Source organism: Dipodomys ordii, unplaced genomic scaffold (genome assembly GCF_000151885.1).
Source record: "Dipodomys ordii isolate 6190 unplaced genomic scaffold, Dord_2.0 Scaffold11, whole genome shotgun sequence".
Lineage (NCBI taxonomy): Eukaryota > Metazoa > Chordata > Mammalia > Rodentia > Heteromyidae > Dipodomys > Dipodomys ordii.
The window spans coordinates 11453627-11476684 of NW_012267227.1; the positions used below are offsets into that span (position 1 = coordinate 11453627).

The following is a 23058-nucleotide window of genomic DNA, read 5'->3' on the forward strand; positions in this document are numbered from 1 at the left end:
CACACACACACACACACACACACACACACACACACACACACACCATCTTCCCTACCTTTCCGTTCTGTCTTTCTGCTTCTTTATATTTTTATTTTTCTGATGTGGTCTTGCACCACAATCTGCCTAAGCCTCCTACATAGCTAGAATTACAGACATAATCCACAGTGCCCAGCTTATTTGTTTAGATGGGGATCCCATTAACTTTTTTTTTTTTGGTGTCGGTCATGGGGCCTGAACTCTGGGCCTGGGCACTGTCACTCAGCTCTTCAGCTCAAGGCGAGTGCTCTACCTTTTGAGCCACAGCACCACTTCTAGCCTTTTCTGCTTATGTGGTGCTGAGGAATTCAACCCAGGGCCTCATGCATTCAAGGCAAGCACTCTACCCCTGAGCCACCTTCTCAACCCCCTATTAACTTTTTTGGCTGGGCTAGGCTCAAACTGTGATCTTCCCCATCTCTGCCTTTCAAGTAGAGAAGATTACAGGAGTGATTTTACCACACCAGTTTCATCTTTTCTAATTTTGTCCTAAAACTGTTTAGGAACAAGTAGGTACTTTTAAAGACTTACATTTAGAAGTGAGCAGTATCTGGGCACCAGTGGCTCACATCTGTAATCCTAGCTGCTCAGGAATCTGAAATCTGAGGGTTGCAGTTGAAGCCAGCAAGGGCAGCAAAGTCTGTGAGGCTCATCTCCAATTAATCACCAGAAAATTGCAAGTGACACTGTGGCTGAAAGTGATAGAACACTAGCCTTGAGTGAAATAGTTTAGGGAACAGCACCCAGGCCTCAAGTTCAAGTCCCATGACTGACAAATTAGAATTAGACCAATTAGAATATGTGAAATGTGTTAATTAGTTTTGATACTTTTTTAGGTTGGATCCTTGGAACAAGCAATGCTTGATGCTCTTGTAATGGATAGAGTTGCATTTGTAAAACTTCTTATCGAAAATGGAGTAAGCATGCATAAATTCCTTACCATTCCCAGACTGGAAGAACTTTACAACACTGTAAGTGCTTGAAAAAGTATTTCATCTTTAGGAAATGTTATTTTAACTGAACATACCTATTTCTGTTGGTAATGTCTAGCTGTATTATATGGGGCAAAGGCATCCAGTTTTCTGATGAGTTGGTTGTATGACATTCTGAAACCTTTTTATGTTTGGAGAGCTCTGTCACCACAGCCGTATAAAAAGTGAGAGGAAGTGTCACTGTGGCTTGATATACGGTAGAGCGCTAGCCTTTGAGCACAAAGAAACTCAAGGATAGTGCCCAGGCCTTGAGTTCAAGCCCTACAAGCAACCATTAAAAAAAAAAAAAGGTACACACATAACAGTCCTAACTCACTTTTCCCTCTCTTATACTCATTAAAAGTAGCAAGTCTATATTTGTGATTGTTTGCTCCTATTTCCTGTCTACGGAAAACTTATACAGTTTCTCTTTTTTGATTTTTTACGTTGATGATTTGATAAGATATCCTCTTTTAGCCTGCTCTTTTTATTTTTCTTACATAGGCTTGTGAAAACTTGCCTTCTTAGAAAGTCCTTATAGCCAAGTGCCAGTGGCTCATGCTTAATCCTATTTACTCAGGAGGCTGAGATCTGAGGATTGCCGTTCAAAGCCAGCCCAGGCAGGAAAATCCATGAAACTCTTATCTCCAATAAACCACCAGAAAACTGGAAGAGGTGCTGTGGCTCAAGTAGTAGAGCACTTGCCTTGAGCTGAAGAGCTGAGGGGCAGTGCCCAAGCCCAGAGTTCAAGCCCCACAACAGAAAGAAAGAGAGAGAGGAAGGGAGAGAAAGAAAGAAAGAGAAAGAGAGGAAGGAAGGAAGGGAGGGAGGGAGGAAGGGGCTGGGAAGGTGGCTCAGTGGTAGAGCGTGGGTTGGATTCCTCAGCACCACATAAGCAAAAAGAAAAAAAGCCGGAAGTGGGGCTGTGGCTCAAGTGGTAGAGCGCTAGCCTTGAGCTGAAGAGCTGAGGGACAGTGCCCAGGCCCAGAGTTCAGGCCCCACGATTGGACCCAAAAAAAAAAAAAAAAAGCAAGAAAGAATGTCTTTTGAACAATTGAACCCAGGGCTTTCATGCATCCTAGGCAAGCTCTCTACCACTGAGCCACATTCCCAGCCCAGTTTTTAACTTTTTGATAAAGACTGTGTCTTTAGCATTGTTGTAATAACTCCAAAACAGCACAGTTTATACAAAAAGCTTTTTATATGAAAATGGAAGTAAAAGGAAGAATGTTTTAATTTATTTTAGAAGAAAATAATGCTTGGCTCCTAATGTTTTCTCCCTTCAGAAACAAGGTCCAACTAATCCAATGTTATTTCATCTTGTTCGAGACGTCAAACAGGTAAGAAATTATTTTTTGAGCAATTTTTTTTTGTAAAATCACTTATACATGATTTGTTTACAAAAAAAAATTTCAAATTACCGGGTTAGAGGTGTCACTGTATTCATAGAACACCAGCCAATGAGTGATCAGATAGAGTTGGAGTCCTGATCTCAGACCAAAAAAAAAAGCATTAAAATGACAGCCTTTTGAACAAGGTAAAATAAGGGTAACATTTGTGTTAAGAGAAAAGTAGAGTATAATAAATCAAAAACAAAAAGAAGGGCTGGGAAGGTAGCTCAGTAGTAGAGGGCTTGCCTTGCATGCATGAGGCCCTGGGTTCGATTCCTCAGCACCACATAAGCAAAAAGAAAAAGCCACAAGTGGTGCCTTGGCTCAAGTGGCAGAGCGCTAGCCTTGAGGTGAAGAGCTGAGGGACAGCGCCCAGGCCCAGGGTTCAGGCCCCATGACCAACAAAAAGAAGAAAAAAACAAAAGCTGACAAAAAATTAAGCAACAGAGAAGTTTATGAAATGAATACTGATTGCCTAGTCATCCAGATAGAATATGATAGATTTTATGTTTATTGGTCTATAAACAGAAGATCATTGAGATTGACTTTCAGCAAAACTTGTTCACTAGAAATTTGTCCCCTTGTAAAAGATAGTGAATAATGAAATAGAGGGTTACAAAGTGGTGATCTAAATGGTTTAAAAGCTGAAATACTTCTCTTCTTTAAACCTTCTAGCACTGGTAGTGACTGAATTCATTGTTAGAGCCTAAAGTTAGTCCATGGTCACTAAATTGATTGTGTTCTTCTGTTCATGTTCTTCGTGAATTAATCATTTTAAATGTGTCTGTGCATTGGTGGCTTACAATAATCCTAACTATTCAGAAGACTTAAGATCTAAGAATCGGGAAAGAAATGTGGCTTAGTATTAGAGTGCCTGCCTGGCATGCATGAGAGATCCTTGGTTCGATTCCTTGGTACCACATAAAAAAATTAAATAAAATTATTTAAAAAAAAATCTGAGGGTCATGATTTGAAGCCACTCTGGTCAAGAAAATTTTGTGAGATTTTATTTTCCCGTTAACCTAGTGGTTTTTAGTAAAAGCTGGCTTAAGTGGTAAAACTCTAGCCTTGAGTGAAAAAGCTAAGGCACAGTGCCCAGACCCTTAGTTCAAACTCTCATATTAATACAACAAAAAGAAAAAGAAAGGTTTTAAACTTTGTCACCAATTTTATAGTCAGTTAAATTACTGGTATCCAATACAGATTTACTTTTCTTTGTGAAACAGTATTCATCTTGGTTAATTGAGATGGGTATTGGTCGTAGTACATGCCTGTAATCCTAACTACTCATAGGAACTCTTCAGCTCAAGGCCTAAGCCCCAGTGCCACTTCAGGTTTTCTGGTGTTTAATTGGAGATGAGTCTCACAGACTTCGCTGCCCGGGCTGGCTTTGAACCATAATCATTAGGTCTCAGCCTCCTGAGTAGTAGGATTTCAGGCATGAGTCACTGGTGCCTGGCTAATCCCTGTTTGAAACAAACATTTCTCATTTTGAAGAATAGACCTGCATTCTTGTGGGCATGGCATGTAAAAATTATAGAGTATTATATATCTGTTGAAAACTGATTTTTTGTTTCCAGGGAAATCTTCCTCCAGGATATAAGATCACTCTAATTGATATAGGACTTGTTATTGAATATCTTATGGGAGGAACCTACAGATGCACCTACACTCGGAAACGTTTTCGGTTAATATATAATAGTCTTGGTGGAAGTAACCGGGTATGTAAAATTTTGGGGGGAAGCTGGTATGTGTGTTTTGGAGTTAATCCACACATCTTAGGATGTGAAAGTGATCTAGCTGCTTCTTCTGCCACCTGTGATCTCTAGGTTGATTGTGGTGATCTGGCTAGATAGACGTTTCCCCTTGTATCTTTCTCTGCTGAAGCTGCCCCCGTGGCTAGAACCTCCAGATAAGCTCTCAAAGTCCCTTTGTAAGAGAATGTATGATACTAGCAAGTAAGGTGCTACATGTTGCTATCTGCCTACCTTGTACAGAAAAATAGTAAAAAGTTAACACATACAATTTGGATGTTAGTTAAGAGGTTATCGGGCTGGCTAGGATGTAATTAAGTAGCAAAACACTTGGATATTTTGTATGAGCATTTAATTTCAATCCCCAGCACCTCAAACAATTTAGAAAAAGAGCTACTTACATTAGGTGACTGGGTATAGTGGTGTTCACACCTGTAATCCCAACTGCTTGGGCAGTAGAGATAGGACAGTCATATTTCAAGGCCAGCCCAGGTTAAAAAAAGTTAGTGAGACACTATCTCAAAGAATAGCTAGATGTGGTGGTTCACAACTGTATTCCCAGAAAAATGGTAGTCTGAGAGCAGCTGGACAGTTAGTAAGACCCTATCTGAAAAATAACTAAAGCAAAAACGGATTGGAGAAATGGCTGTAGTGGTATAGTGCTTGCCTTAAGGCTCTACGTACCGTAAATTAAAATAGTGATTAAAAGTAAAATTTAAGAGATTGCAACCAAGAGGCTATTAAAAATATTTGATGTAAAAGGATTATTTGAGTCTACCCTGGACTATATAATATAGTAGAAAGACCACGTCTCAAAAAAAAGGGGGAAACAAAAACGAAAAAGCATTTATGATCAAAATCTTAAATCCTAAATATTTTGTTTATGAACTTATCCAGACATTTCTTCATTTATATCTTGAATTTTATAATGTGTCTGTTACCAATCTGTGTAGCAGATTTAAGTCTATAAGTGCTAATAAGCTCTCATTTTCAGAGATCTGGCAGAAATGCTTCCAGTAGCACTCCCCAGTTGCGGAAGAGCCATGAATCTTTTGGCAATAGAGCAGATAAAAAGGAAAAAACAAGGCACAATCATTTCATTAAAACAGCACAGCCCTACAGACCAAAGGTATATTTGTTTATATTTTTCAAAAAGAATAGGTTTATTTAGTTCACCACTTGTATTAATGTAAATAATACCCTTTCTAGATTTTGATTTTGTACTTTATTTAGTATTATTAAATAAAAACTACTTGTTTTAGTGAGAATTATCTTTTGATTTGGAATAGTTGAGTGTGTGTGTGCATGCACATGTGTGTGTGTGTACACATATGTACATGTATACATGCACTTGAATTCAATGCCTCTCATTCCTGCTTAGCTTTTTTGCTCAAGGCTGATGCTCCATTTCTTGAGCCATACCTCTTGGGGCTCTCAGCTATGACTGCCCATGCTGGCTTTGAACCTTGATTCTCAGATCTCAAGCTCCTGATTAGCTAGTATTAGCTAGGATTACAAATGTGTGCTATTGGTACCCAACTGATAATTCATATCCTTGAATCTTCATATTTTACATGCACATTCTTTAGGAACTAATGATTCTATTAAGCTTTTCATATTTAGGTCAGATGTGTTATGGGATTTAAAAATTTTAACTGACTTGTTTTATTAAGTTTTTAATATACACAACAAAGGATTACTTAAACTTGTATTCATTAAAATTAAATTTTATCTATAGTAATTGAAATAGTGTGCTCTTCAGTTTATGAAATTTTTAGTATAGGCTTTTTTGTTGAAATGGTATTTTAGCAAAAAAGGATTAAGAAAAGAATATCCTATAAAAATTTTACAGGGGGCTGGGAAGGTGGCTCATTGGTAGAGCACTTGCCTTGCATGCTCGAGGCCCTGGGTTCGATTCCTCAGCACCACATAAGCAGAAAAAAAAAGCCAGAAGTGGCGCTGTGGCTCAAGTGGTAGAGTGCTAGCCTTGAGCTGAAGAGCTTAGGGACAGTGCCCAGGCCCAGAGTTCAGGCCCCACGACCGGACCCAAAAAAAAATTTTTTACACTAGCCAGGCGCTGGTGGCTCACACCTGTAATCCTAACTACTCAGCAGGCTAAGATCTGAGGATCACAGTTCAAAGCCAGCCTGGGCAGGAAAGTCTGTGAGACTTTTATCTCCAATAAACCACTAGAAAACGACACATGGCGCTGTGGCTCAAGCGGTAGTTTGCTTGCCTTGATCCCCCCCAAAAATTTTGCACTAACATGAATGTTTATTTTCCTTTGAAGATTGATACAGGTATGGAAGAAGGAAGGAAGAAAAGAACCAAAGATGAAATTGTGGATATTGATGATCCAGAAACAAAGCGCTTTCCTTATCCACTTAATGAATTGTTAATTTGGGCTTGCCTTATGAAGAGGCAGGTCATGGCCCGCTTCTTATGGCAGCATGGTGAAGAATCAATGGCTAAAGCATTGGTTGCCTGTAAGATCTATCGCTCAATGGCATATGAAGCAAAGCAGAGTGACCTGGTTGATGACACTTCAGAAGAACTCAAGCAGTATTCCAAGTAAGTACTGTTTTATCCTCTGACAACTTAAAAATGCAAAACGATGTTTGAGTGAATGTAACAGTGCTATGTACACAATGAGAGAAGAGAAAATGCATATGAATGTGTAATGCAGGTGGGGTCAGTCATGGGGCTTGAACTCTGGGCCTGGACAATGTATCTTAGCTTTTGTGCTCATGGCTAGCACTCTACTACTTGGAGCCACAGCTCCACTTCTGATGGTTATTTGGAGATAATCTTACATACGTTCCTGCCCAGGTTGGCTTTGAATCAAGATCCTCACATCACAGCCTCCTGAGTAGCTAGGATTACAGATGTGAGTCATTGGTGCCCAGCCTGCATCATGTCTTTGTTGTTCTTGTTTGTTGTTTTAGTTGGGAAACAGCCGGTTTTGGTGGTGCACATCTGTAATCCCCTCTATTTGGGAGGTAGATTAATAATCTACCTTTGAACCCTTTCAAAGCTCACCCAAGCAAGACCCTACCTAAAAAACAAATTTAAAAAACCAAAAGAGGCATGACTTAAGTGGTACAGGACTTGTCTAACAAGCAAGAGGCCCTCAGTTCAATCACTGGTACCACCAAAATAATACTAATAGTCATACCTTATTGTATTCTTTTTTGTAATTTAAGAATTGAATATTTCGGCAAGAAAGCAAAATATGCCAGAAGAGGTAGTTTAATAATTATAGCAACTAGAGTAAGAATTCTGTTTGGAATGGTAAGGAAAGGAAGTAAATTTAGAGGTATATGGTAATCTAAGGAAATGAACTGCATTCCAACCTAGGAAGACAGTTGGAGTGATAGAATCACATACATAGAAGAATAAAGTAGTTCCTGTGGTTAGCAGTTTACTTGGAGAAGCATTATCGAAGTATTTTGTGTGTGAGAGAGAGTGAGAATGTGTGTGCTCATGCGCCTGTGCGTGCACGCATACTTGTCCTGGGGCTTGAACTTAATGCCTGAGCACTCTCCTTAAGCTTTTTTGCTCAAGGCTAGTGTTCTACCACTTGAGCTTTTTAGTGGTTAATTGGAGATAACATTCTCATGGATTTTCTCTTGCCCTGGCTGGCTTTGAACAGCAATATTCAGACCTCAGTCTCATTAATTAGAGATTAGAGCAGCACGAACTTTCCTGCCTTGGCTGGCTTTGAGTCTCAATCCTCAGATCTCAGCCTCCTGAGTAGCTAGGATTTCAGGCAGAGCCAACACTGCCTGGCAGGATTATCAAAATACTTGAAGATGTTTTATAATAGACACTTAGACCTTGTTGTCCCCAAGTGGGTTGTTTTGGAAATGAACAATTTATATTGAAAATAACTTAAATAAAGATCCTGGGATTACTTAGTGTAGAGTTAAGACTCATACTTCTCTTGATTAGGTTAGTCCCTGGTCCCATTATTCTCTTCTTTACGGAGCCACCAATTTTTTTTTCTTTGAAATAAGATGTAAAGACAATGAATGTATCATTGTCAGTTTTGTCTCCAACAAACCTGTATATACAGTGTTCTTTAAGACCAAGAGGAAGGATGCTGGGTTTCACCTTTTCAGTCTTTTTTTTTCAGTCTTTTTTTTAAAAACAGTGATTTCCATAGTCATAAATTTCTGAACACAGAGCTACCATAATTCTAATGGCTCATCATTCCATAAATAATACTGGAAAATATAAAAAACTTTTAAGATTATAGAACTTCTGAGGGATGAAGCTCAGTTGAAGAGTGCTTGCATGCATGCTGAAGGCCATGGGTTCAATTCCCAGCACAAAACAAGAGAAAACAACAAAGAAACCCCACTGCAGTTTGTTAACTTTAGTATACTTTGGTCTTTATCTTTTGTAGTGATTTTGGTCAGCTTGCAGTTGAATTACTGGAACAATCCTTCAGACAAGATGAAACCATGGCTATGAAATTACTCACTTATGAACTGAAAAACTGGAGTAATTCAACCTGCTTGAAGCTAGCAGTTTCTTCAAGACTTAGGCCTTTTGTAGCCCATACCTGTACACAAATGTTGTTATCTGATATGTGGATGGGCAGGCTGAATATGAGGAAAAATTCCTGGTATAAGGTACACTTTAGAAATGATTTGACTTAATGTATGCAATTAGATATAAAGAATAGAGGAATATATATGCATGTACGTATACATGTATATGTATACATTGTTTCATATTCATATATTTACCTATTTAATGTGTGTGTTTATAATAAAACACACTTTATTCAAGTGTGTTTAGTTATTGGCCTTCTGTGAATGAGAAGTATGAAGGCAAAAGATGTTGGGGAATGTTGACATTAAATGTAGCCATGAAAAAAGTTACTGCCTTATGAAAGGATAATTTAAATTCTGAGCATATGGATGATTGTATCCATATACCTATAGTTGTGGTTAAGTATACACATATGTTCAGTGTTAAAAGTCAAAAGTATGAAAACAATGGCTGGTCTTTTCTTTTTTCATAATAAGATATGATACTTGAAACTTCCTTTTTTATTCTCCTTACATCATTACATCTTAAATCTCTTACATCATTCTCTTACAGAAATGTAGTAGGAAGCATAGTTTAAGTTGTTGTAAGTGGATAACAAATATCTTCTACTGAAAATAATGATGAAAAAGTAACAAAGCCTCTTGCACAATTGTGATTTGTTATACTTTTAAGATTGTGCAAGTAAGCTGGGCACCTGTGGCTCACACCTGTAATCCTAGCTACTAGGAGGCTGAGATCTGAGGATTACGGTTCAAAGCCAGCCCAGGCAGGAAAGTCCATGAGACTGTTATCTGCAATAAATAAACTACCAGAAAACTGGAAGTGGCACTGTGACTCAAGTGGTAGAGCAGTATAGTCTTGAGCTGAAGAGCTCAGGGACAGTGCCCAGGCCTACAATTCAAGCTCCACAATCAACCAAAAAAAAAATTTTTTTTGCAAGTAATATGTAATAAGCAATATGTTTATAGAGGTGGGAACATATAAGCTTGGCTTAGTTCCGTCCCCATTGCTAACTTCTAAAATGAAAAATACTAACATTTTAGTTATAAATGCAAATACAAATCATGTTACAACATGGAGCACTTACAAAGAGATAAGAGATAAAATGAAGTACTAGCACCTTTATAATTCTTGAATCTTGCTTAAACAAAAACTATATTGTCTGTGCACAATGTAACCTGATTTTATTTCGTCTATAGTGATTTAAATATTTGGGGCTGTCAACATTATAACACAGTTAAATCTGGCCCAGGCATGGTGGCTCACACATCTAATCCTAGCTACTCAGGAGGCAAAAATTCATGAGACCACATGTAAAAAAACTGACCATGATAGTGCACACCTGTCATCTCAGCTATGTGGGAAACATAAATAGGAGGACCCTGGTCCAGGCTAGCCTAGGCATAAGCAATGAAACTATTTGAGTAACAACACACACACACAAAAAAAAGATGTAAGGGGAGTAGCTCAAGAGGTAGAGTACCACCTAGCAAAACAAAACCTCTAAATATAGTATATAAAAAAATAAATTCAGCCAGGTGCCGGTGGCTCATTCCTGTAATCCTAGCTACTCAGGAGTCTGAGATCTGAGGATCACGGTGATCACGGTTCAAAGCCAGCCCGGGCATAAAAGTCCATGAGACTCTTATCTCCAAAAACCACTAGAAAACCGGAAGTGGTGCTGAGGCTCAAGTGGTAGAGTGCTCTCCTTGAGCTGAAGAGCTGAGGGACAGAGCCCAAGCCCAGAGTTCAAACCCCACGACCGACAAAAAATAAATGAATAAATTCATTTTGCCCCTATACTTCTACAGCAAATGGCTAACAATCACAGGATAACTTAATCTAATGATTCTATTGTATTTTCAAATGTCATTTATATTAAAATGCAAATTTTTCTGTTTCTGAAAATTGTAGGTCATACTAAGCATTTTAGTTCCACCTGCCATATTAATGCTGGAATATAAAACCAAGGCTGAAATGTCTCACATCCCACAATCTCAAGATGCCCATCAGATGACAATGGAAGATAGCGAAAACAACTTTCAAAACATAACCGAAGAGATCCCGATGGTAAGAAAGTCACATTCCAGGGACTGGGAAGGTGGCTCAGTGGTAGAGCGCTTGCCTTGCATGCATGAGGCCCTGGGTTCGATTCCTCAGTACCACATAAGCAAAAAGAAAAAAGCCGGAAGTGGTGCTGTGGCTCAAGTGGTAGAGTGCTAGCCTTGAGCTGAAGAGCTGAGGGACAGCGCCCAGGCCCAGAGTTCAGGCCCCACGACCGGACCAAAAAAAAAAAAAAAAGAAAGTGACATTCCATTGTAAATATGTTCATTGTGAGTCAGTCTACAATAAATATATGTATGTATTTTTATTTTTAGGAAGTGTTTAAAGAAGTAAAGATTTTGGACAGTAATGAAGGAAAGAATGAAATGGAAATACATATAAAATCAAAAAAGCTTCCAATCACACGAAAGTTTTATGCCTTTTATCATGCACCAATTGTAAAGTTCTGGTTCAACACGGTATGTTTTTAAATTGTATGTGCATGGTTTTTGTCTTGTTTTGGTGCTAGGGGAGAATGATGGTTTTTAAAGGTCTATTTTAGGAAACGTTTGGTCTAAGAGTCTATACTCCTAATCTTTTTTTTTTTTTGGTTCTGGTCATGGGGCCTGAACTCTGGGCCTGGGCGATGTCCCTCAGCTCTTCAGCTCAAGGCTAGCGCTCTACCACTTGAGCCACAGCGCCACTTCCGGCTTTTTTTCTTTTTCTTATGTGGTGCTGAGGAATCGAACCCAGGGCCTCAGGCATGCAAGGCAAGCACTCTACCACTGAGCCACCTCCCCAGCCCTATACTCCTAATCTTGATCAATAAAAATATATTTTTTATTTAGAATAAATTTGGCTTTCTTTCACATCCACCTTACTAAGTTCTAGAATGACATACTAACATAATTTTAACTGGAAATAAAAATGTACTGAACAGATAATTTATAGCAATAGGTCTTTCCAAGTGAGTAACAAATACAAATAATATAGAATAATGCTGAAAGATTTACCAAAAGAAGCTGATTTTTTTTTTTTTGGCCAGTCCTCTGGCTTGAATTTGGGGCCTGGGCACTATCCCTGAGCTTCTTTTACTCAAGACTAGCGCTCTGCCACTTGAGCCACAGCACCACTTCTGGCTTTTTCTGTTCATGTGGTACTGAGGAATCAAACCCAGGGCTTCATGCATACTAGGCAAGCACTCTACTACTAAGCCACATTCCCAGCCCCCTCTTTGTATCTTATAATGCAAATAATATATGGAAGTTTCTTAGTAGTTCTATTTGCAGTTGCTGATGATAATAAAGAGTATTAATGATGTGCTTGATTACCTGCTATATTGCTATACTGACTTTTCTCTCACTGTATAGAAAAATGAGTTACTGGCATACTACAGAGCATATATGCATGGGGGAATGTCAGAATGTGTTGTATAGTTATAATAAACTTCTAGTTGGCTCTTTATGTCATTCTCTCATTCTCTTCAAAGTGGACATGCTATATGATATACATGATTATCAGCCCCCACTTTGAACCAGGGAATGAGTCTGAGTGAAGGAGCTTTGGACTCCCTATTCCCAGGAAAGGTCTCTCCGTGTTTCTCAAGTTGTTTCTATTTTTGTTGTCTTTTTTTTTTTTTTTGGTCATGGGGCTTGAACTCTGGGCTTGGGCACTGTCCCTCAGCTCTTCAGCTCAAGGTGAGCGCTCGCTCTACCACTTGAGCTACAACGCCACTTCCTAAGTTGTTTTTATTTTTATCACTATTGAACAGTTGCCTAAAACTACAAATGGCTTTGTGCTAAGCTAAGCATTTCAGATTTTGTTCCTTCAGGGCTGGGAAGGTGGCTCAGTGGTAGAGCGCTTGCCTTGCATACATGAGGCCCTGGGTTCGATTCCTCAGCACCACATAAGCATAAAGAAAAAAGCTGGAAGTGGCTCTGTGGCTCAAGTATAGAGCGCTAGCCTTGAGCTGAAAAGCCGAGGGACAGCATTCAGGCCCCACGACCGGACCCCAAAAAACAAAACAAAAACAGAATTGGTTCCTTCAGTCATTGTTTTCTCACTCACTCTCATGCCCATTAACCTGAGACTAATTTGTCATTTCTTTTTCACTATGAAACTTCTTATTCTTCCCTCCTTCATGCTGGTAGTGTGTATTTCAGTTATCTAGTCCCTCAAATTCTATCCCAACTAGTAGAAATAAAGTGGGGGTTTTCACATTTTTCTCATATGAATGGCTACTTAAAAATAGCCAACCCTAGGAGCTGTAGGAATTTCTATTTTCTTTTTTCTTTATTGTAGTTTATTTCCCTAGCCTACCATAGTGCTCAGATAAGTTTGTGTAATTCATGAAAATGTCCATGATAGTTTTGCTCTGTTATTAACTTCATTTGTATGACCTTTATGTCTTTTTTTTATTAGCTGGCATACTTAGGATTTCTGATGCTTTATACATTTGTAGTTCTTGTACAAATGGAGCAGTTACCTTCAGTTCAAGAATGGATTGTTATTGCTTATATTTTTACCTATGCCATTGAGAAAGTCCGTGAGGTATGTGTTTAGTTTGTCCTACCAGTAACTTACTGTATATATGGAGGATCTTTTTCTTTCTTGTTTCATTATAAGTGTATATGTGGGTATGTGTGTTTGTAATTCCATTGGGTGGTAAGATTACAGAAGTATAGAACATGGGGGATTGTGTGTGTGCGTGTTTCATTATTTAGAGACTGCTTTGCTAATTTCTGTATGATCAAACCCCCATATAGGTAAGATCTTACATATTAATACAGTGCGTTATTCCTGTAAAAATTGGGCAAAAAATAATGGTTTTTGTTAATTTTTCTATAGTCAGGTTACTAACAAATCACAGAGTTGTGATATAGTACTGTCCCACATTTATAACACTAAATTAGAAGGTATTGTTTAATTGTACAATTATAAAGGCATTGTTTCAGACTGGATTCTATTTTTTTAGCAGAGGATCCACAGGATAGTAGGACATGGGTCTGGAAGGAAATTCACCTTCTTAGATAGGATTTCATTTCATTAGTGGCACCAAAGGAGACTTCAATATTTAGAACTTAAGTATGTCAAGTATTTAAGCTATGAATGTATCACTCCTCTCGTGTTTTCTATTATATTCAAGAGAAATAGTGTATGTTTTAAAATAAGTTAGATACAGCAACATAAGCTATTGAATTATTTACTTTCTGCACATATGGTATCTATGAAAAATACTCTTTTAATTATGTCTAACTACCATCTCAATTTAAAATAAAACAGGTCTACAGAATTGTTTTATGGGACTGGGGATACTGCTTAACTGATAGGGCACCTGGCAAGTGTGAAGCCGAGTGTTCTAATTCAAGATTTTGGCTTCTTAATTATGTGGTCTCAGTGGAGCAGGTCATTGATTAGAAGTCTTTACCTCTGCTATCTTACTGTTTGGTTTATTAAATGCTTCATCAAATACCAAGATAGCAGATGAAAAGCACTTTGAAACATTAAAATGTAACTAAATTTCTATGATAATGTAATGAACATTGTATGGTTTTTGTTTTGTTTTGTTTTGCCAATCCTGGGGCTTGAACTCAGGGCCTGGCACTGTCCCTAAGCTTCTTTTTGCTCAAGGCTAGCACTCTACCTGAGCCATAACACCACTCTGGCCTTTTCTGTTTATGTGGGACTGAAGACTTGAACCCAGGGCTTCATACATGCTAGAAAAGCACTCTATCACTAAGCCACAACGCTGTATGTTTTATAGGAAGAAAGTGAAACTTGTTTAATCTTGCTAAACTTTCAGATCTTTATGTCAGAAGCTGGGAAGATAAGCCAGAAGATTAAAGTGTGGTTCAGTGATTACTTCAATGTCAGCGACACAATTGCCATAATTTCTTTCTTCATTGGATTTGGACTAAGATATGGAGCAAAGTGGAACTTTGAGAATGCCTATGATAATCATGTTTTTGTGGCTGGAAGATTAATTTACTGTCTTAACATAATATTTTGGTATGTGCGTTTGCTAGATTTTCTAGCTGTAAATCAACAGGCAGGACCTTATGTAATGATGATTGGAAAAATGGTAAGTTGAAAGCTGTCTGCTATTACTAATGGGTTTCATTATTTTCTTGAATTTTTAGCATAGTTTAACTTGAACTGGTGAATGTCTGTTAGTTCATATTTATTTGGCTTCCTTATTTCATTAAAATTTTTTAAAAATTAACATAGGAAAAACATATTTTGTATTATCTTGAAATACTTTCATTTTTAAAATACTATTTGCCAATATACAGACAAATAATGGAAGTAAGAACTATATGTATATTTCTTTTAATCTTTACTGCTGATAATCTAAACCAGACCATGTCTTCTAGCACCTTCAGTAGGTAGGTTAGTAATCTCTTTGATCATAACCAGTCTGCCTTGTCTTCAAACTATAGACTAGAGTGATATATCAAAATGCAAATACTGAGTATGTCACTTCTCTCTCTTTAAAGTTTTAATGATTTTGCCTTGTTCCAAAAGATCAATGTACTAAATTAAATCCACAAGTCTTGCCTAGTTTTCTCTCTTGTATGTCTGCTTTACTGTCCTTCTCTCATGCCTCTCTCCCTCCCTCCTTCCTTTTCATTTGAGATACTTATACACAATCACAAGAAAGAAATCAATCCTTTGGACCCTTTTGTTTCTTCCTTGTTTTCCTTTAAACCTATGTCATATATTATTACCTTTTCTTATCCTATAATCCCATGGATCTTTAGTTTTTTCTTTTTAAGTAGGCTATAGTAGAGAATGCCTGTAATGCCAGCTGCTTTGGAAGGCTGACACAGAAGGATCGCCTCTTGATTTTTTTGAGATAATGTTTTGCTCTGTAGTTCAAACTGGCCTTGAGCTCTCAGTCCTCCTACCTAGGGAGAGCTGCAAGTACAGATAGGCACCCCACCATGCCAGCGGTCTCTGTGCCTAGTCTTTTGTGTGTGTGTGCCCGTCCTGGGCTTGAACACAGGGCCTGGGCACTGTTCCTGAGCTGCTTTTGCTCAGGGCTAGCACTCTACCACTTGAGCCACAGAGCCATTTCTGGCTTTTTCTGTTTATGTGATACTGAGGAATTGAACCCAGGGCTTCATGCATGTAGGCAAGCACTCTACCACTGAGCCACATTCCCAGCCCCCCCATATCTTAAATTATATTCTCATTGCATTATTTATCTTCTTTATAGACTGTAAACTACCTCTAGTAGGAAACTTTTCTAGTTTATTTCTCTAGTACTTATTCTAGAACCTTTACATACTAGTTTCTCCTTAGTAAAGATGTATTGTTTGGATGGATAAAGCAATTATAAGTAGAAGAAGCTATATAAAAATGCTGAGTATTATTGTTTTGATAATTATATTATCTAATTTTTCTAACCTTAGCAAATCATAAATGTTAGTCAAATACTTTTTAATATTTATTATTTACTGCTGTGCAAGACACTGCTGAGCAATGCAGTACAGTTCCTGACCTTTATAAAGCCACATTTCTCTAATCTGACTTGTTAAAAATCTTACAATTTTTAAAAATAGTTTTGCAGTCTAGCTTGAGGGATGTCCTGTACAAAACTTTTTTTATTTACTTATTTTTTGCCCATCCTGGGGCTTGAGCTCTGCGCCAGGGTACTGCTCCTGAGCTTCTTTTGCTCAAGGCAAACACTCTACCACGTGAGTCACAGCACCACTGCTGGCTTTTTTGGGCAGTTTGCTAGAGATAAGAGTCTCATGCCTGGGCTGGCTTCGAGCCACGATCCTCAGATTTGAGCCTCCTGAGTAGCTTGGATTACAAGTATGAGCCATTGGTACCTGGCTCTGTATAAAATACTTTGGGAAATCGCACGAGCCTGTTTTCTAACAGTTCAATTCACTGATGATGTAATGTTAGGGCTACATGGTAAGTAACAGAGCAAGTGTAGGAAGGCACATCCTGGCTGGGACTAGTCGCCTGTAGAAGAAGGAGTTGATTGTCAGGTGGGGTAAGGGTGGTAGGCTGGCTCGTGGCGGACATTGCCAGTTAGTCTAAATGTTTAGAAAATGAAAATACACTAAAACTACTGGTTTCCTCCTCACATTTAGTATTTTTATTGTACCTTGACCACTCCTGCCTTTATTGTCATTGTCACAGTATATTCATTTTAAAGCATATTAAATAGATTGGTTTTTTTTTAGTTCATAGTAAAATGCACATTTATTGCAAATGCAATCTTGATTCATATGAGGGTTTCTTCCTACCTAGGTTAAAATTTATGAATGAATATTATGTGTTAACGTGAGAAAATGCTCTTTTAGAATGTAAATAATGAGAATTTGTATAGCTTGAATAGGAATTAAAGATAGAAATATTTAAAGCATTTTTTTTCTCAATTTGAAATCTTGCATAAGGTATAGAGCTTATGTTTCAGTGAATTATTAGGTGATGAGTCAATTAGATTATTTTCAATTTTTTTGAAGTAGAGGAATTATTAACTACCTGACTTGCAAAATAACTTGTTACCCAAATATTCATGATTTAATCTATTGCTTTGTTGCTTTGTATTTTTGTTTGTTTGTTTGTTTTTTGGTCCGGTTGTGGGGCCTGAACTCTGGGCCTGGGTGCTGTCCTTCAGCTCTTCAGCTCAAGGCTAGCGCTCTACCACTTGAGCCACAGCGCCACTTCCGGCTTTTTTCTTTTTGTTTATGTGGTGCTGAGGAATCGAACCCAGGGCCTCATGCATGCAAGGCAAGCGCTCTATCACTGAGCCACCTTCCCAGCCCCTTGCTTTGTATTTTTTACTTCATATACCAGCCACTAGTTCAGGACGCTTGTCAAATACTCCTTTGTTTTATGAAGTAAGCAAAGGACAATTAACAAAGACAACATCCAAGAGAGTCTGCTCCCCCATTATAAAAAAAACTTTTAGAAAAGGGTGAAATTCATTTCCTAAATCTTCCCATGTGTCTGTACTTTAAAAAATTCTCTATCTCAGAGTTGGCAAATTCCAGTTTGAACAAAATTAATACAGTTCATTATAGAGATAAAAATACTAATGGCTTGCTTAGCTTCACAGATTTTTTTTCTATTTAAAATTACAAATTCCTTGATATTAAGGTGTATACAGTATTAAGATTTCCCTGAACAGCTGGGTGCTAGTGGCTCATGCTGATAATCCTAGCTGTTCAGGAAGCTGAGATTTGAGAATCTTGGTTTGAAGCCAGCCTGGACAGGAAATTCTTACCTCCAATAAATTATTCAATAAAAGTTGGAAGTAGAGCTGTGGCTCAAGTAGTGGAGCTAGTAGCCCTTAGTGCAAAAAAAAAAAAAAAAAGCTCAAGGACACCATACAGGCCCTGAGTTCAAGCCCTGAAACCAGCACCGAAAAAGAAAGAAGGAAATTTAATACCATTACTAGAAATTTAAAAACAAAACTCAAAAGATTTGTTTTTCTATTCACATATTAGAAACATTTTTAAGATGTCAATTGCCTTGTATTTTGACAATGTTTATTTTTTTAACAGGTGGCCAATATGTTCTACATTGTAGTGATTATGGCTCTTGTATTACTTAGTTTTGGTGTTCCCAGAAAGGCAATACTTTATCCTCATGAAGAACCATCTTGGACTCTTGCTAAAGACATAGTGTTTCATCCATACTGGATGATTTTTGGTGAAGTTTATGCATATGAAATTGATGGTAAGGATTTATAGTATTGTCTTTTGGTTAGTTTATATTTTTAAGACCAGATTGCATTGTTGGAAATATTTCTTATTTTCCACAAAGTCAAACCTAAGTACCCTGCTGTTTATTAAGTAACTCAGGGTGGGGATTAATTGAAAATATAAGATGTTTTTTGGAACTTTTTTCAAGCATTGGAAATCTGACCTAAATTAGCTCAGACCAGGAGGCCACTTACTAGATCACATAGCAGAAAGTTCTGGAAAGAGTGGTCTTTAGGGTTGGTTAATTTGTATCAACCCTAAAGTGGTGGGCAAATAGATGATTATGGTTATTATTTATTCTCAGATAGTGTTAAAATAGGTCTTCTTAGGCTGGCCAAGTTTTGTGTTGAGTGGCTTCTTGGTCAGTATGGTTTTCATGGTGATAGTGTATGCTGTTTCTCTAATGCTGTATCTCCTGTTGTGTGGTTGTTACATAGCTTTAGCTATAGTTTCTCAGTTTCCTTCATTCTTTTCTTAAGTCTTTACTCCCCTAATCAACTGTGAATAGAATAGACACCAGTTTATAAAACTTTAACGAAAGGCCGTTAATAACATTTGTGTGCCTATCAAACCATTTAAAAGAATAATACAGCTAGCTATTATGAGAATTTTAATGATGAATAAATCACTAAGCATTACTGAGTGTGCTGTAAATATTTATATGGAAATCTTCACTAATTCATGATTATTTAATTCTAATCCTTGCTCTCACTAAGTTTTATATTTTTACCATTGCCATAGTAAATATTAAAGCTCTTCTCTTCCTTGTTTGTGTTTAGTTCTATTCTAGCTTCAGAAACATTGCAGGTCTAGTCACTTGATGTTTAAAAAGCCCTTTGGCAATTTCTTCAACCCTCTTGTGACACAATATACCCATAGTCTTCACCTTTGTAAATTTTGGGGTTTATTATGGGTCTTTCATACTTTTAAGTCTCAGATATTTTTGTTATGCAAATGTTACAGTGTAGCTGAATTTATTAGCAGTCCTTATACTAAACTTTGCTTCTATGACACCAACATACCCTGCTTTCTGGAATAAAGTGGCTGTATCTCAATTTTTTTCCCCCCCTAAAGTGTGTGCAAATGATAGCTCTATCCGTCACATCTGTGGTCCCGGGACATGGCTGACTCCATTTCTTCAAGCAGTCTACCTCTTTGTACAGTATATCATTATGGTTAATCTTCTCATCGCGTTTTTCAAGTAAGAATTTCATTTAACTGCTTATTATAAAGAGAGCATTTGATATCTAGTTCTACTTATTTTGAAGGAAATATTTACAGTCTAAAAATTAAGCCAAGTGCTGGTGGGTCACCCCTGTAAACCTAGCTACTTAGGAGATTGAGATCTGAGGATCTCGGTTCAGAGGCATCCTGGGCAGAAAAGTCTGGGAGCCTTTTGTGTCCAGTTAACCATCCAAAAAACAGAAGAGGACCTGTGACTTAAGTGTAGAGCACTAGCCTTGAGCAAGAGCTAATAAAAGCCAGCTCACACTTGTAATCCTAGCTACTCAGGAGGCTGAGATATGAGGATCCCAGTTCAAAGTCAGCCCTGACAACTTCTCTCTAATTTTTTTAACCACCAGAAAACGGGAAGTGGTGCTGTGACTCACGTGGTAGAGCACTCACCTTGAAGAGCTGAGAGACAGCAGCCAGGCCCAAGTTCAAGCCCCACAACCAGGAAAAAAAAAAAAAAAGCTAATAAACAACTGGGCTCTCATGGCTCATGCCTGTAATCCTAGCTACTCAAGAGGCCTAGAACTGAGGATCACAGTTCCAAGCTAGCCTGGGCAGGAAAGTCCAGGAGACGCTTTTTTCTGATTAACCACTTAAAAAGCTGGAAGTAGAGGTGTGGCTCAAGTGGTAGAGCGCTAGCCATTAGCAAAAAAAAAAAAAACTCAGGGTCAGCACCCAGGCCTTGAGTTCAAGAACTAGGACAAGCACCAAAAAAAAAAAAAAAAAAGTGAAACCCTAGTTGAAAAGTAACTAAGGAAAATGGTTTGGGAGCTACGGCTTAGGTGATTGAGTGCCTGCCTAGCAAGCCCTAAATTCAGAGCAAGGTACCACCAAAAAAACCCAGAAACATTACAATTGTTTTTTCTGCCAATTTGAGAGGTTGCTATTAAAGTTCTCGACCACCTTTGCCTTAGTTTGTTGCGTCTCGGTGTTTTTTTCCTAGTTCTTTAGTTTTGTTGATGGGAGGGTATACTTTTGAATCTTTACTTAGTAAAAAGTATAGTAACATCTTTAATAATAATCCATAGCTTAATTTTTAAGATGTTATTAGCTAATTTGTTTTATTTTTATTCCTTGCTCTTCTAGTAATGTGTATTTACAAGTGAAGGCAATTTCCAATATTGTGTGGAAATACCAGCGCTACCATTTTATCATGGCTTATCATGAAAAACCAGTCCTGCCTCCTCCACTCATCATTCTTAGCCATATTGTCTCTCTGTTTTGCTGTGTATGTAAAAGAAGAAAGAAAGATAAGACTTCTGATGGACCAAGTATGTAAAATAAATTAAGCAGATATTTAATTTGATCCTTAATGTTACACTGAAGGCTAAGTATTGATTTTATTCCAATGGCTTAGTTTCCTGCTGTCATGAAGGCTTTTGTTAAATTTGCTTGAACATAAAGGAATGTAAAAGTAGATATAATGTTAAATGTCTCTTGGGAGGTGACATGTCAGTATCTGTTTGTTAAAGTGGTAATATAAATTTTAACACCTTAGCTGTTCTACGAACCACTTATGGTGTTAACTAAACCATAACAATTTTAGTTTTGGGGGTTTTTTTGGGGGGTCCGTTTGTGGGGCCTGATCTCTGGGCCTGGGCGCTGTCCCTCAACTCTTCAGCTCAAGGCTAGCGTTCTACCACTTGAGCCACAGCGCCACTTCCGGCTTTTTTCTTTTTGCTTATGTGGTGCTGAGGAATTGAACCCAGGGCCTCGTACATGCAAGGCAAGCACTCTACCACAGAGCCACCTTCCCAGACCTCCCCCCTTTTTTTTGTTGTCGGTAGTGGGGCTTGAACTCTGGGCTTGGGCGCTGTCCCTGTGTTCTTCAGCTCAAGACCAGCGCTCTACCGCTTGAGCCACAGCGCCACTTCCGGTTTTCCAATGGTTTATTGGAGATACGAGTCTCATGGACTTTCCTGCCCGGGCTGGCTTTGAACCGCAGATCTCAATCTCCTGAGTAGCTAGGATTACTACAGGTGTGAGCCACTGGTGCCTGGCTACAATTTTAGTATATTCTATGTACTCTCTGAAACTAATCATTGTTATGTCAAATTCTAGGTAAGATGTTCAGTATCTGGTTTATCAAATTAATTCAATTCCCCTGGCTTAGATACATGAGGGAGAGTAAGAGAAGAGTGTGTGGTATAGGAAAAGCTATTTAAAACTGTCTAGTTCCTAAAAGTACAGCAGTAAAACAAAAGAGCAATAATTCACCAGAACCTGAGTAATGCACAATGCTCATGAGCTAAAATTTGATAGACCTTATTGATAGTTTTTCCCTTTTCTTCCCTTAGAACTTTTCTTAACAGAAGAAGATCAAAAGAAACTTCATGATTTTGAAGAACAATGTGTTGAAATGTACTTTAATGAAAAAGATGACAAATTCCATTCTGGAAGTGAAGAGAGAATACGTGTCACTTTTGAAAGGTCTTGAAGTTCTTTATTATTAATTACATGTCAGAATAGATTTCATTAATGTCTCTTACACATGGTTATTGGTTTATCTTGTCAAACAATTTTAAATATCTATTTAAATTTATTATCTTTTGAGAAGACAATTCCATTTTTTTACTAACTAAATATAAATCAGTCAATATCATGGTGCTTTTTCTCTTTTTTTTTCTTCTTTTAAAAACACAATTTTAGGGGCTGGGAAGGTGGCTCAGTGGTAGAGTGCTTGCCTTGCATGCCTGAGTCCCTGGGTTCGATTCCTCAGCACCACATAAGCAGGGAAAAAAAGATGCAAGTGGCGCTGTGGCTCAAGTGGTAGAGCACTAGCTTTGAGCTGAAGAGCTGAGGGACAGCGCCCAGGCCCAGAGTTCAGGCCCCATGACCAGACCAAAAAAAAAAAAAAAAATACAATTTTATTAAAGTGCTGTACAAAGGGGTTACCATTTCATAAAGACAAATAATGAGTGTATTTCTTTTTGGACAATATTGTTCCTGCCTTTGCTTTCCCCTAGTTTGACTCTCCTATCCCAGCCCATAAGTTACATAGTAGTTTTGTTATTGTTGTTGTTGATGATGTTAGGCCAGTCCTGAGGCTTGAACTCAGGGCCTGGGCACTGTCTCTGAGCTTTTTTTGCTCAAGGCTAGCACTTTACCATTTACACCATAGTGCCACTTCCAGCGTTTTCTGTGTATGTGGTACTGAGGACTTGAACCCAGGGCTTCATGCATGTTAGACAAGCACTCTATCACTAAGCCACATTCCCAGCCCCATAGTTCTTTTTTTTTAATTTATTTATTTATTTTATTTTATTTGTGAACATACTGTACAGAGGGGTTACAATTACATGGGCAGGATAATGCGTACATTTCTTACCAAGCATTGCAGCCT

At 38.1% G+C, this 23058-nt stretch overlaps 1 protein-coding gene across 1 annotated transcript in view; it reads left to right on the top strand.

The window, feature by feature from the left end:
* The window catches only part of Trpm7 (transient receptor potential cation channel, subfamily M, member 7), a 98434-nt gene that overhangs the window by 49177 nt on the left and 26199 nt on the right, over positions 1 to 23058 (top strand). Inside the window, exons 12-25 of the mRNA XM_013010113.1 lie at positions 873 to 1007; positions 2294 to 2347; positions 3979 to 4119; positions 5147 to 5281; positions 6443 to 6723; positions 8561 to 8789; positions 10627 to 10782; positions 11091 to 11234; positions 13177 to 13305; positions 14558 to 14836; positions 18282 to 18456; positions 19557 to 19683; positions 20802 to 20986; positions 22013 to 22145. Of these exons, the coding sequence (XP_012865567.1) occupies positions 873 to 1007; positions 2294 to 2347; positions 3979 to 4119; positions 5147 to 5281; positions 6443 to 6723; positions 8561 to 8789; positions 10627 to 10782; positions 11091 to 11234; positions 13177 to 13305; positions 14558 to 14836; positions 18282 to 18456; positions 19557 to 19683; positions 20802 to 20986; positions 22013 to 22145 (2303 nt within the window). The remainder of the gene's footprint in view (positions 1 to 872; positions 1008 to 2293; positions 2348 to 3978; positions 4120 to 5146; positions 5282 to 6442; positions 6724 to 8560; positions 8790 to 10626; positions 10783 to 11090; positions 11235 to 13176; positions 13306 to 14557; positions 14837 to 18281; positions 18457 to 19556; positions 19684 to 20801; positions 20987 to 22012; positions 22146 to 23058) is intronic.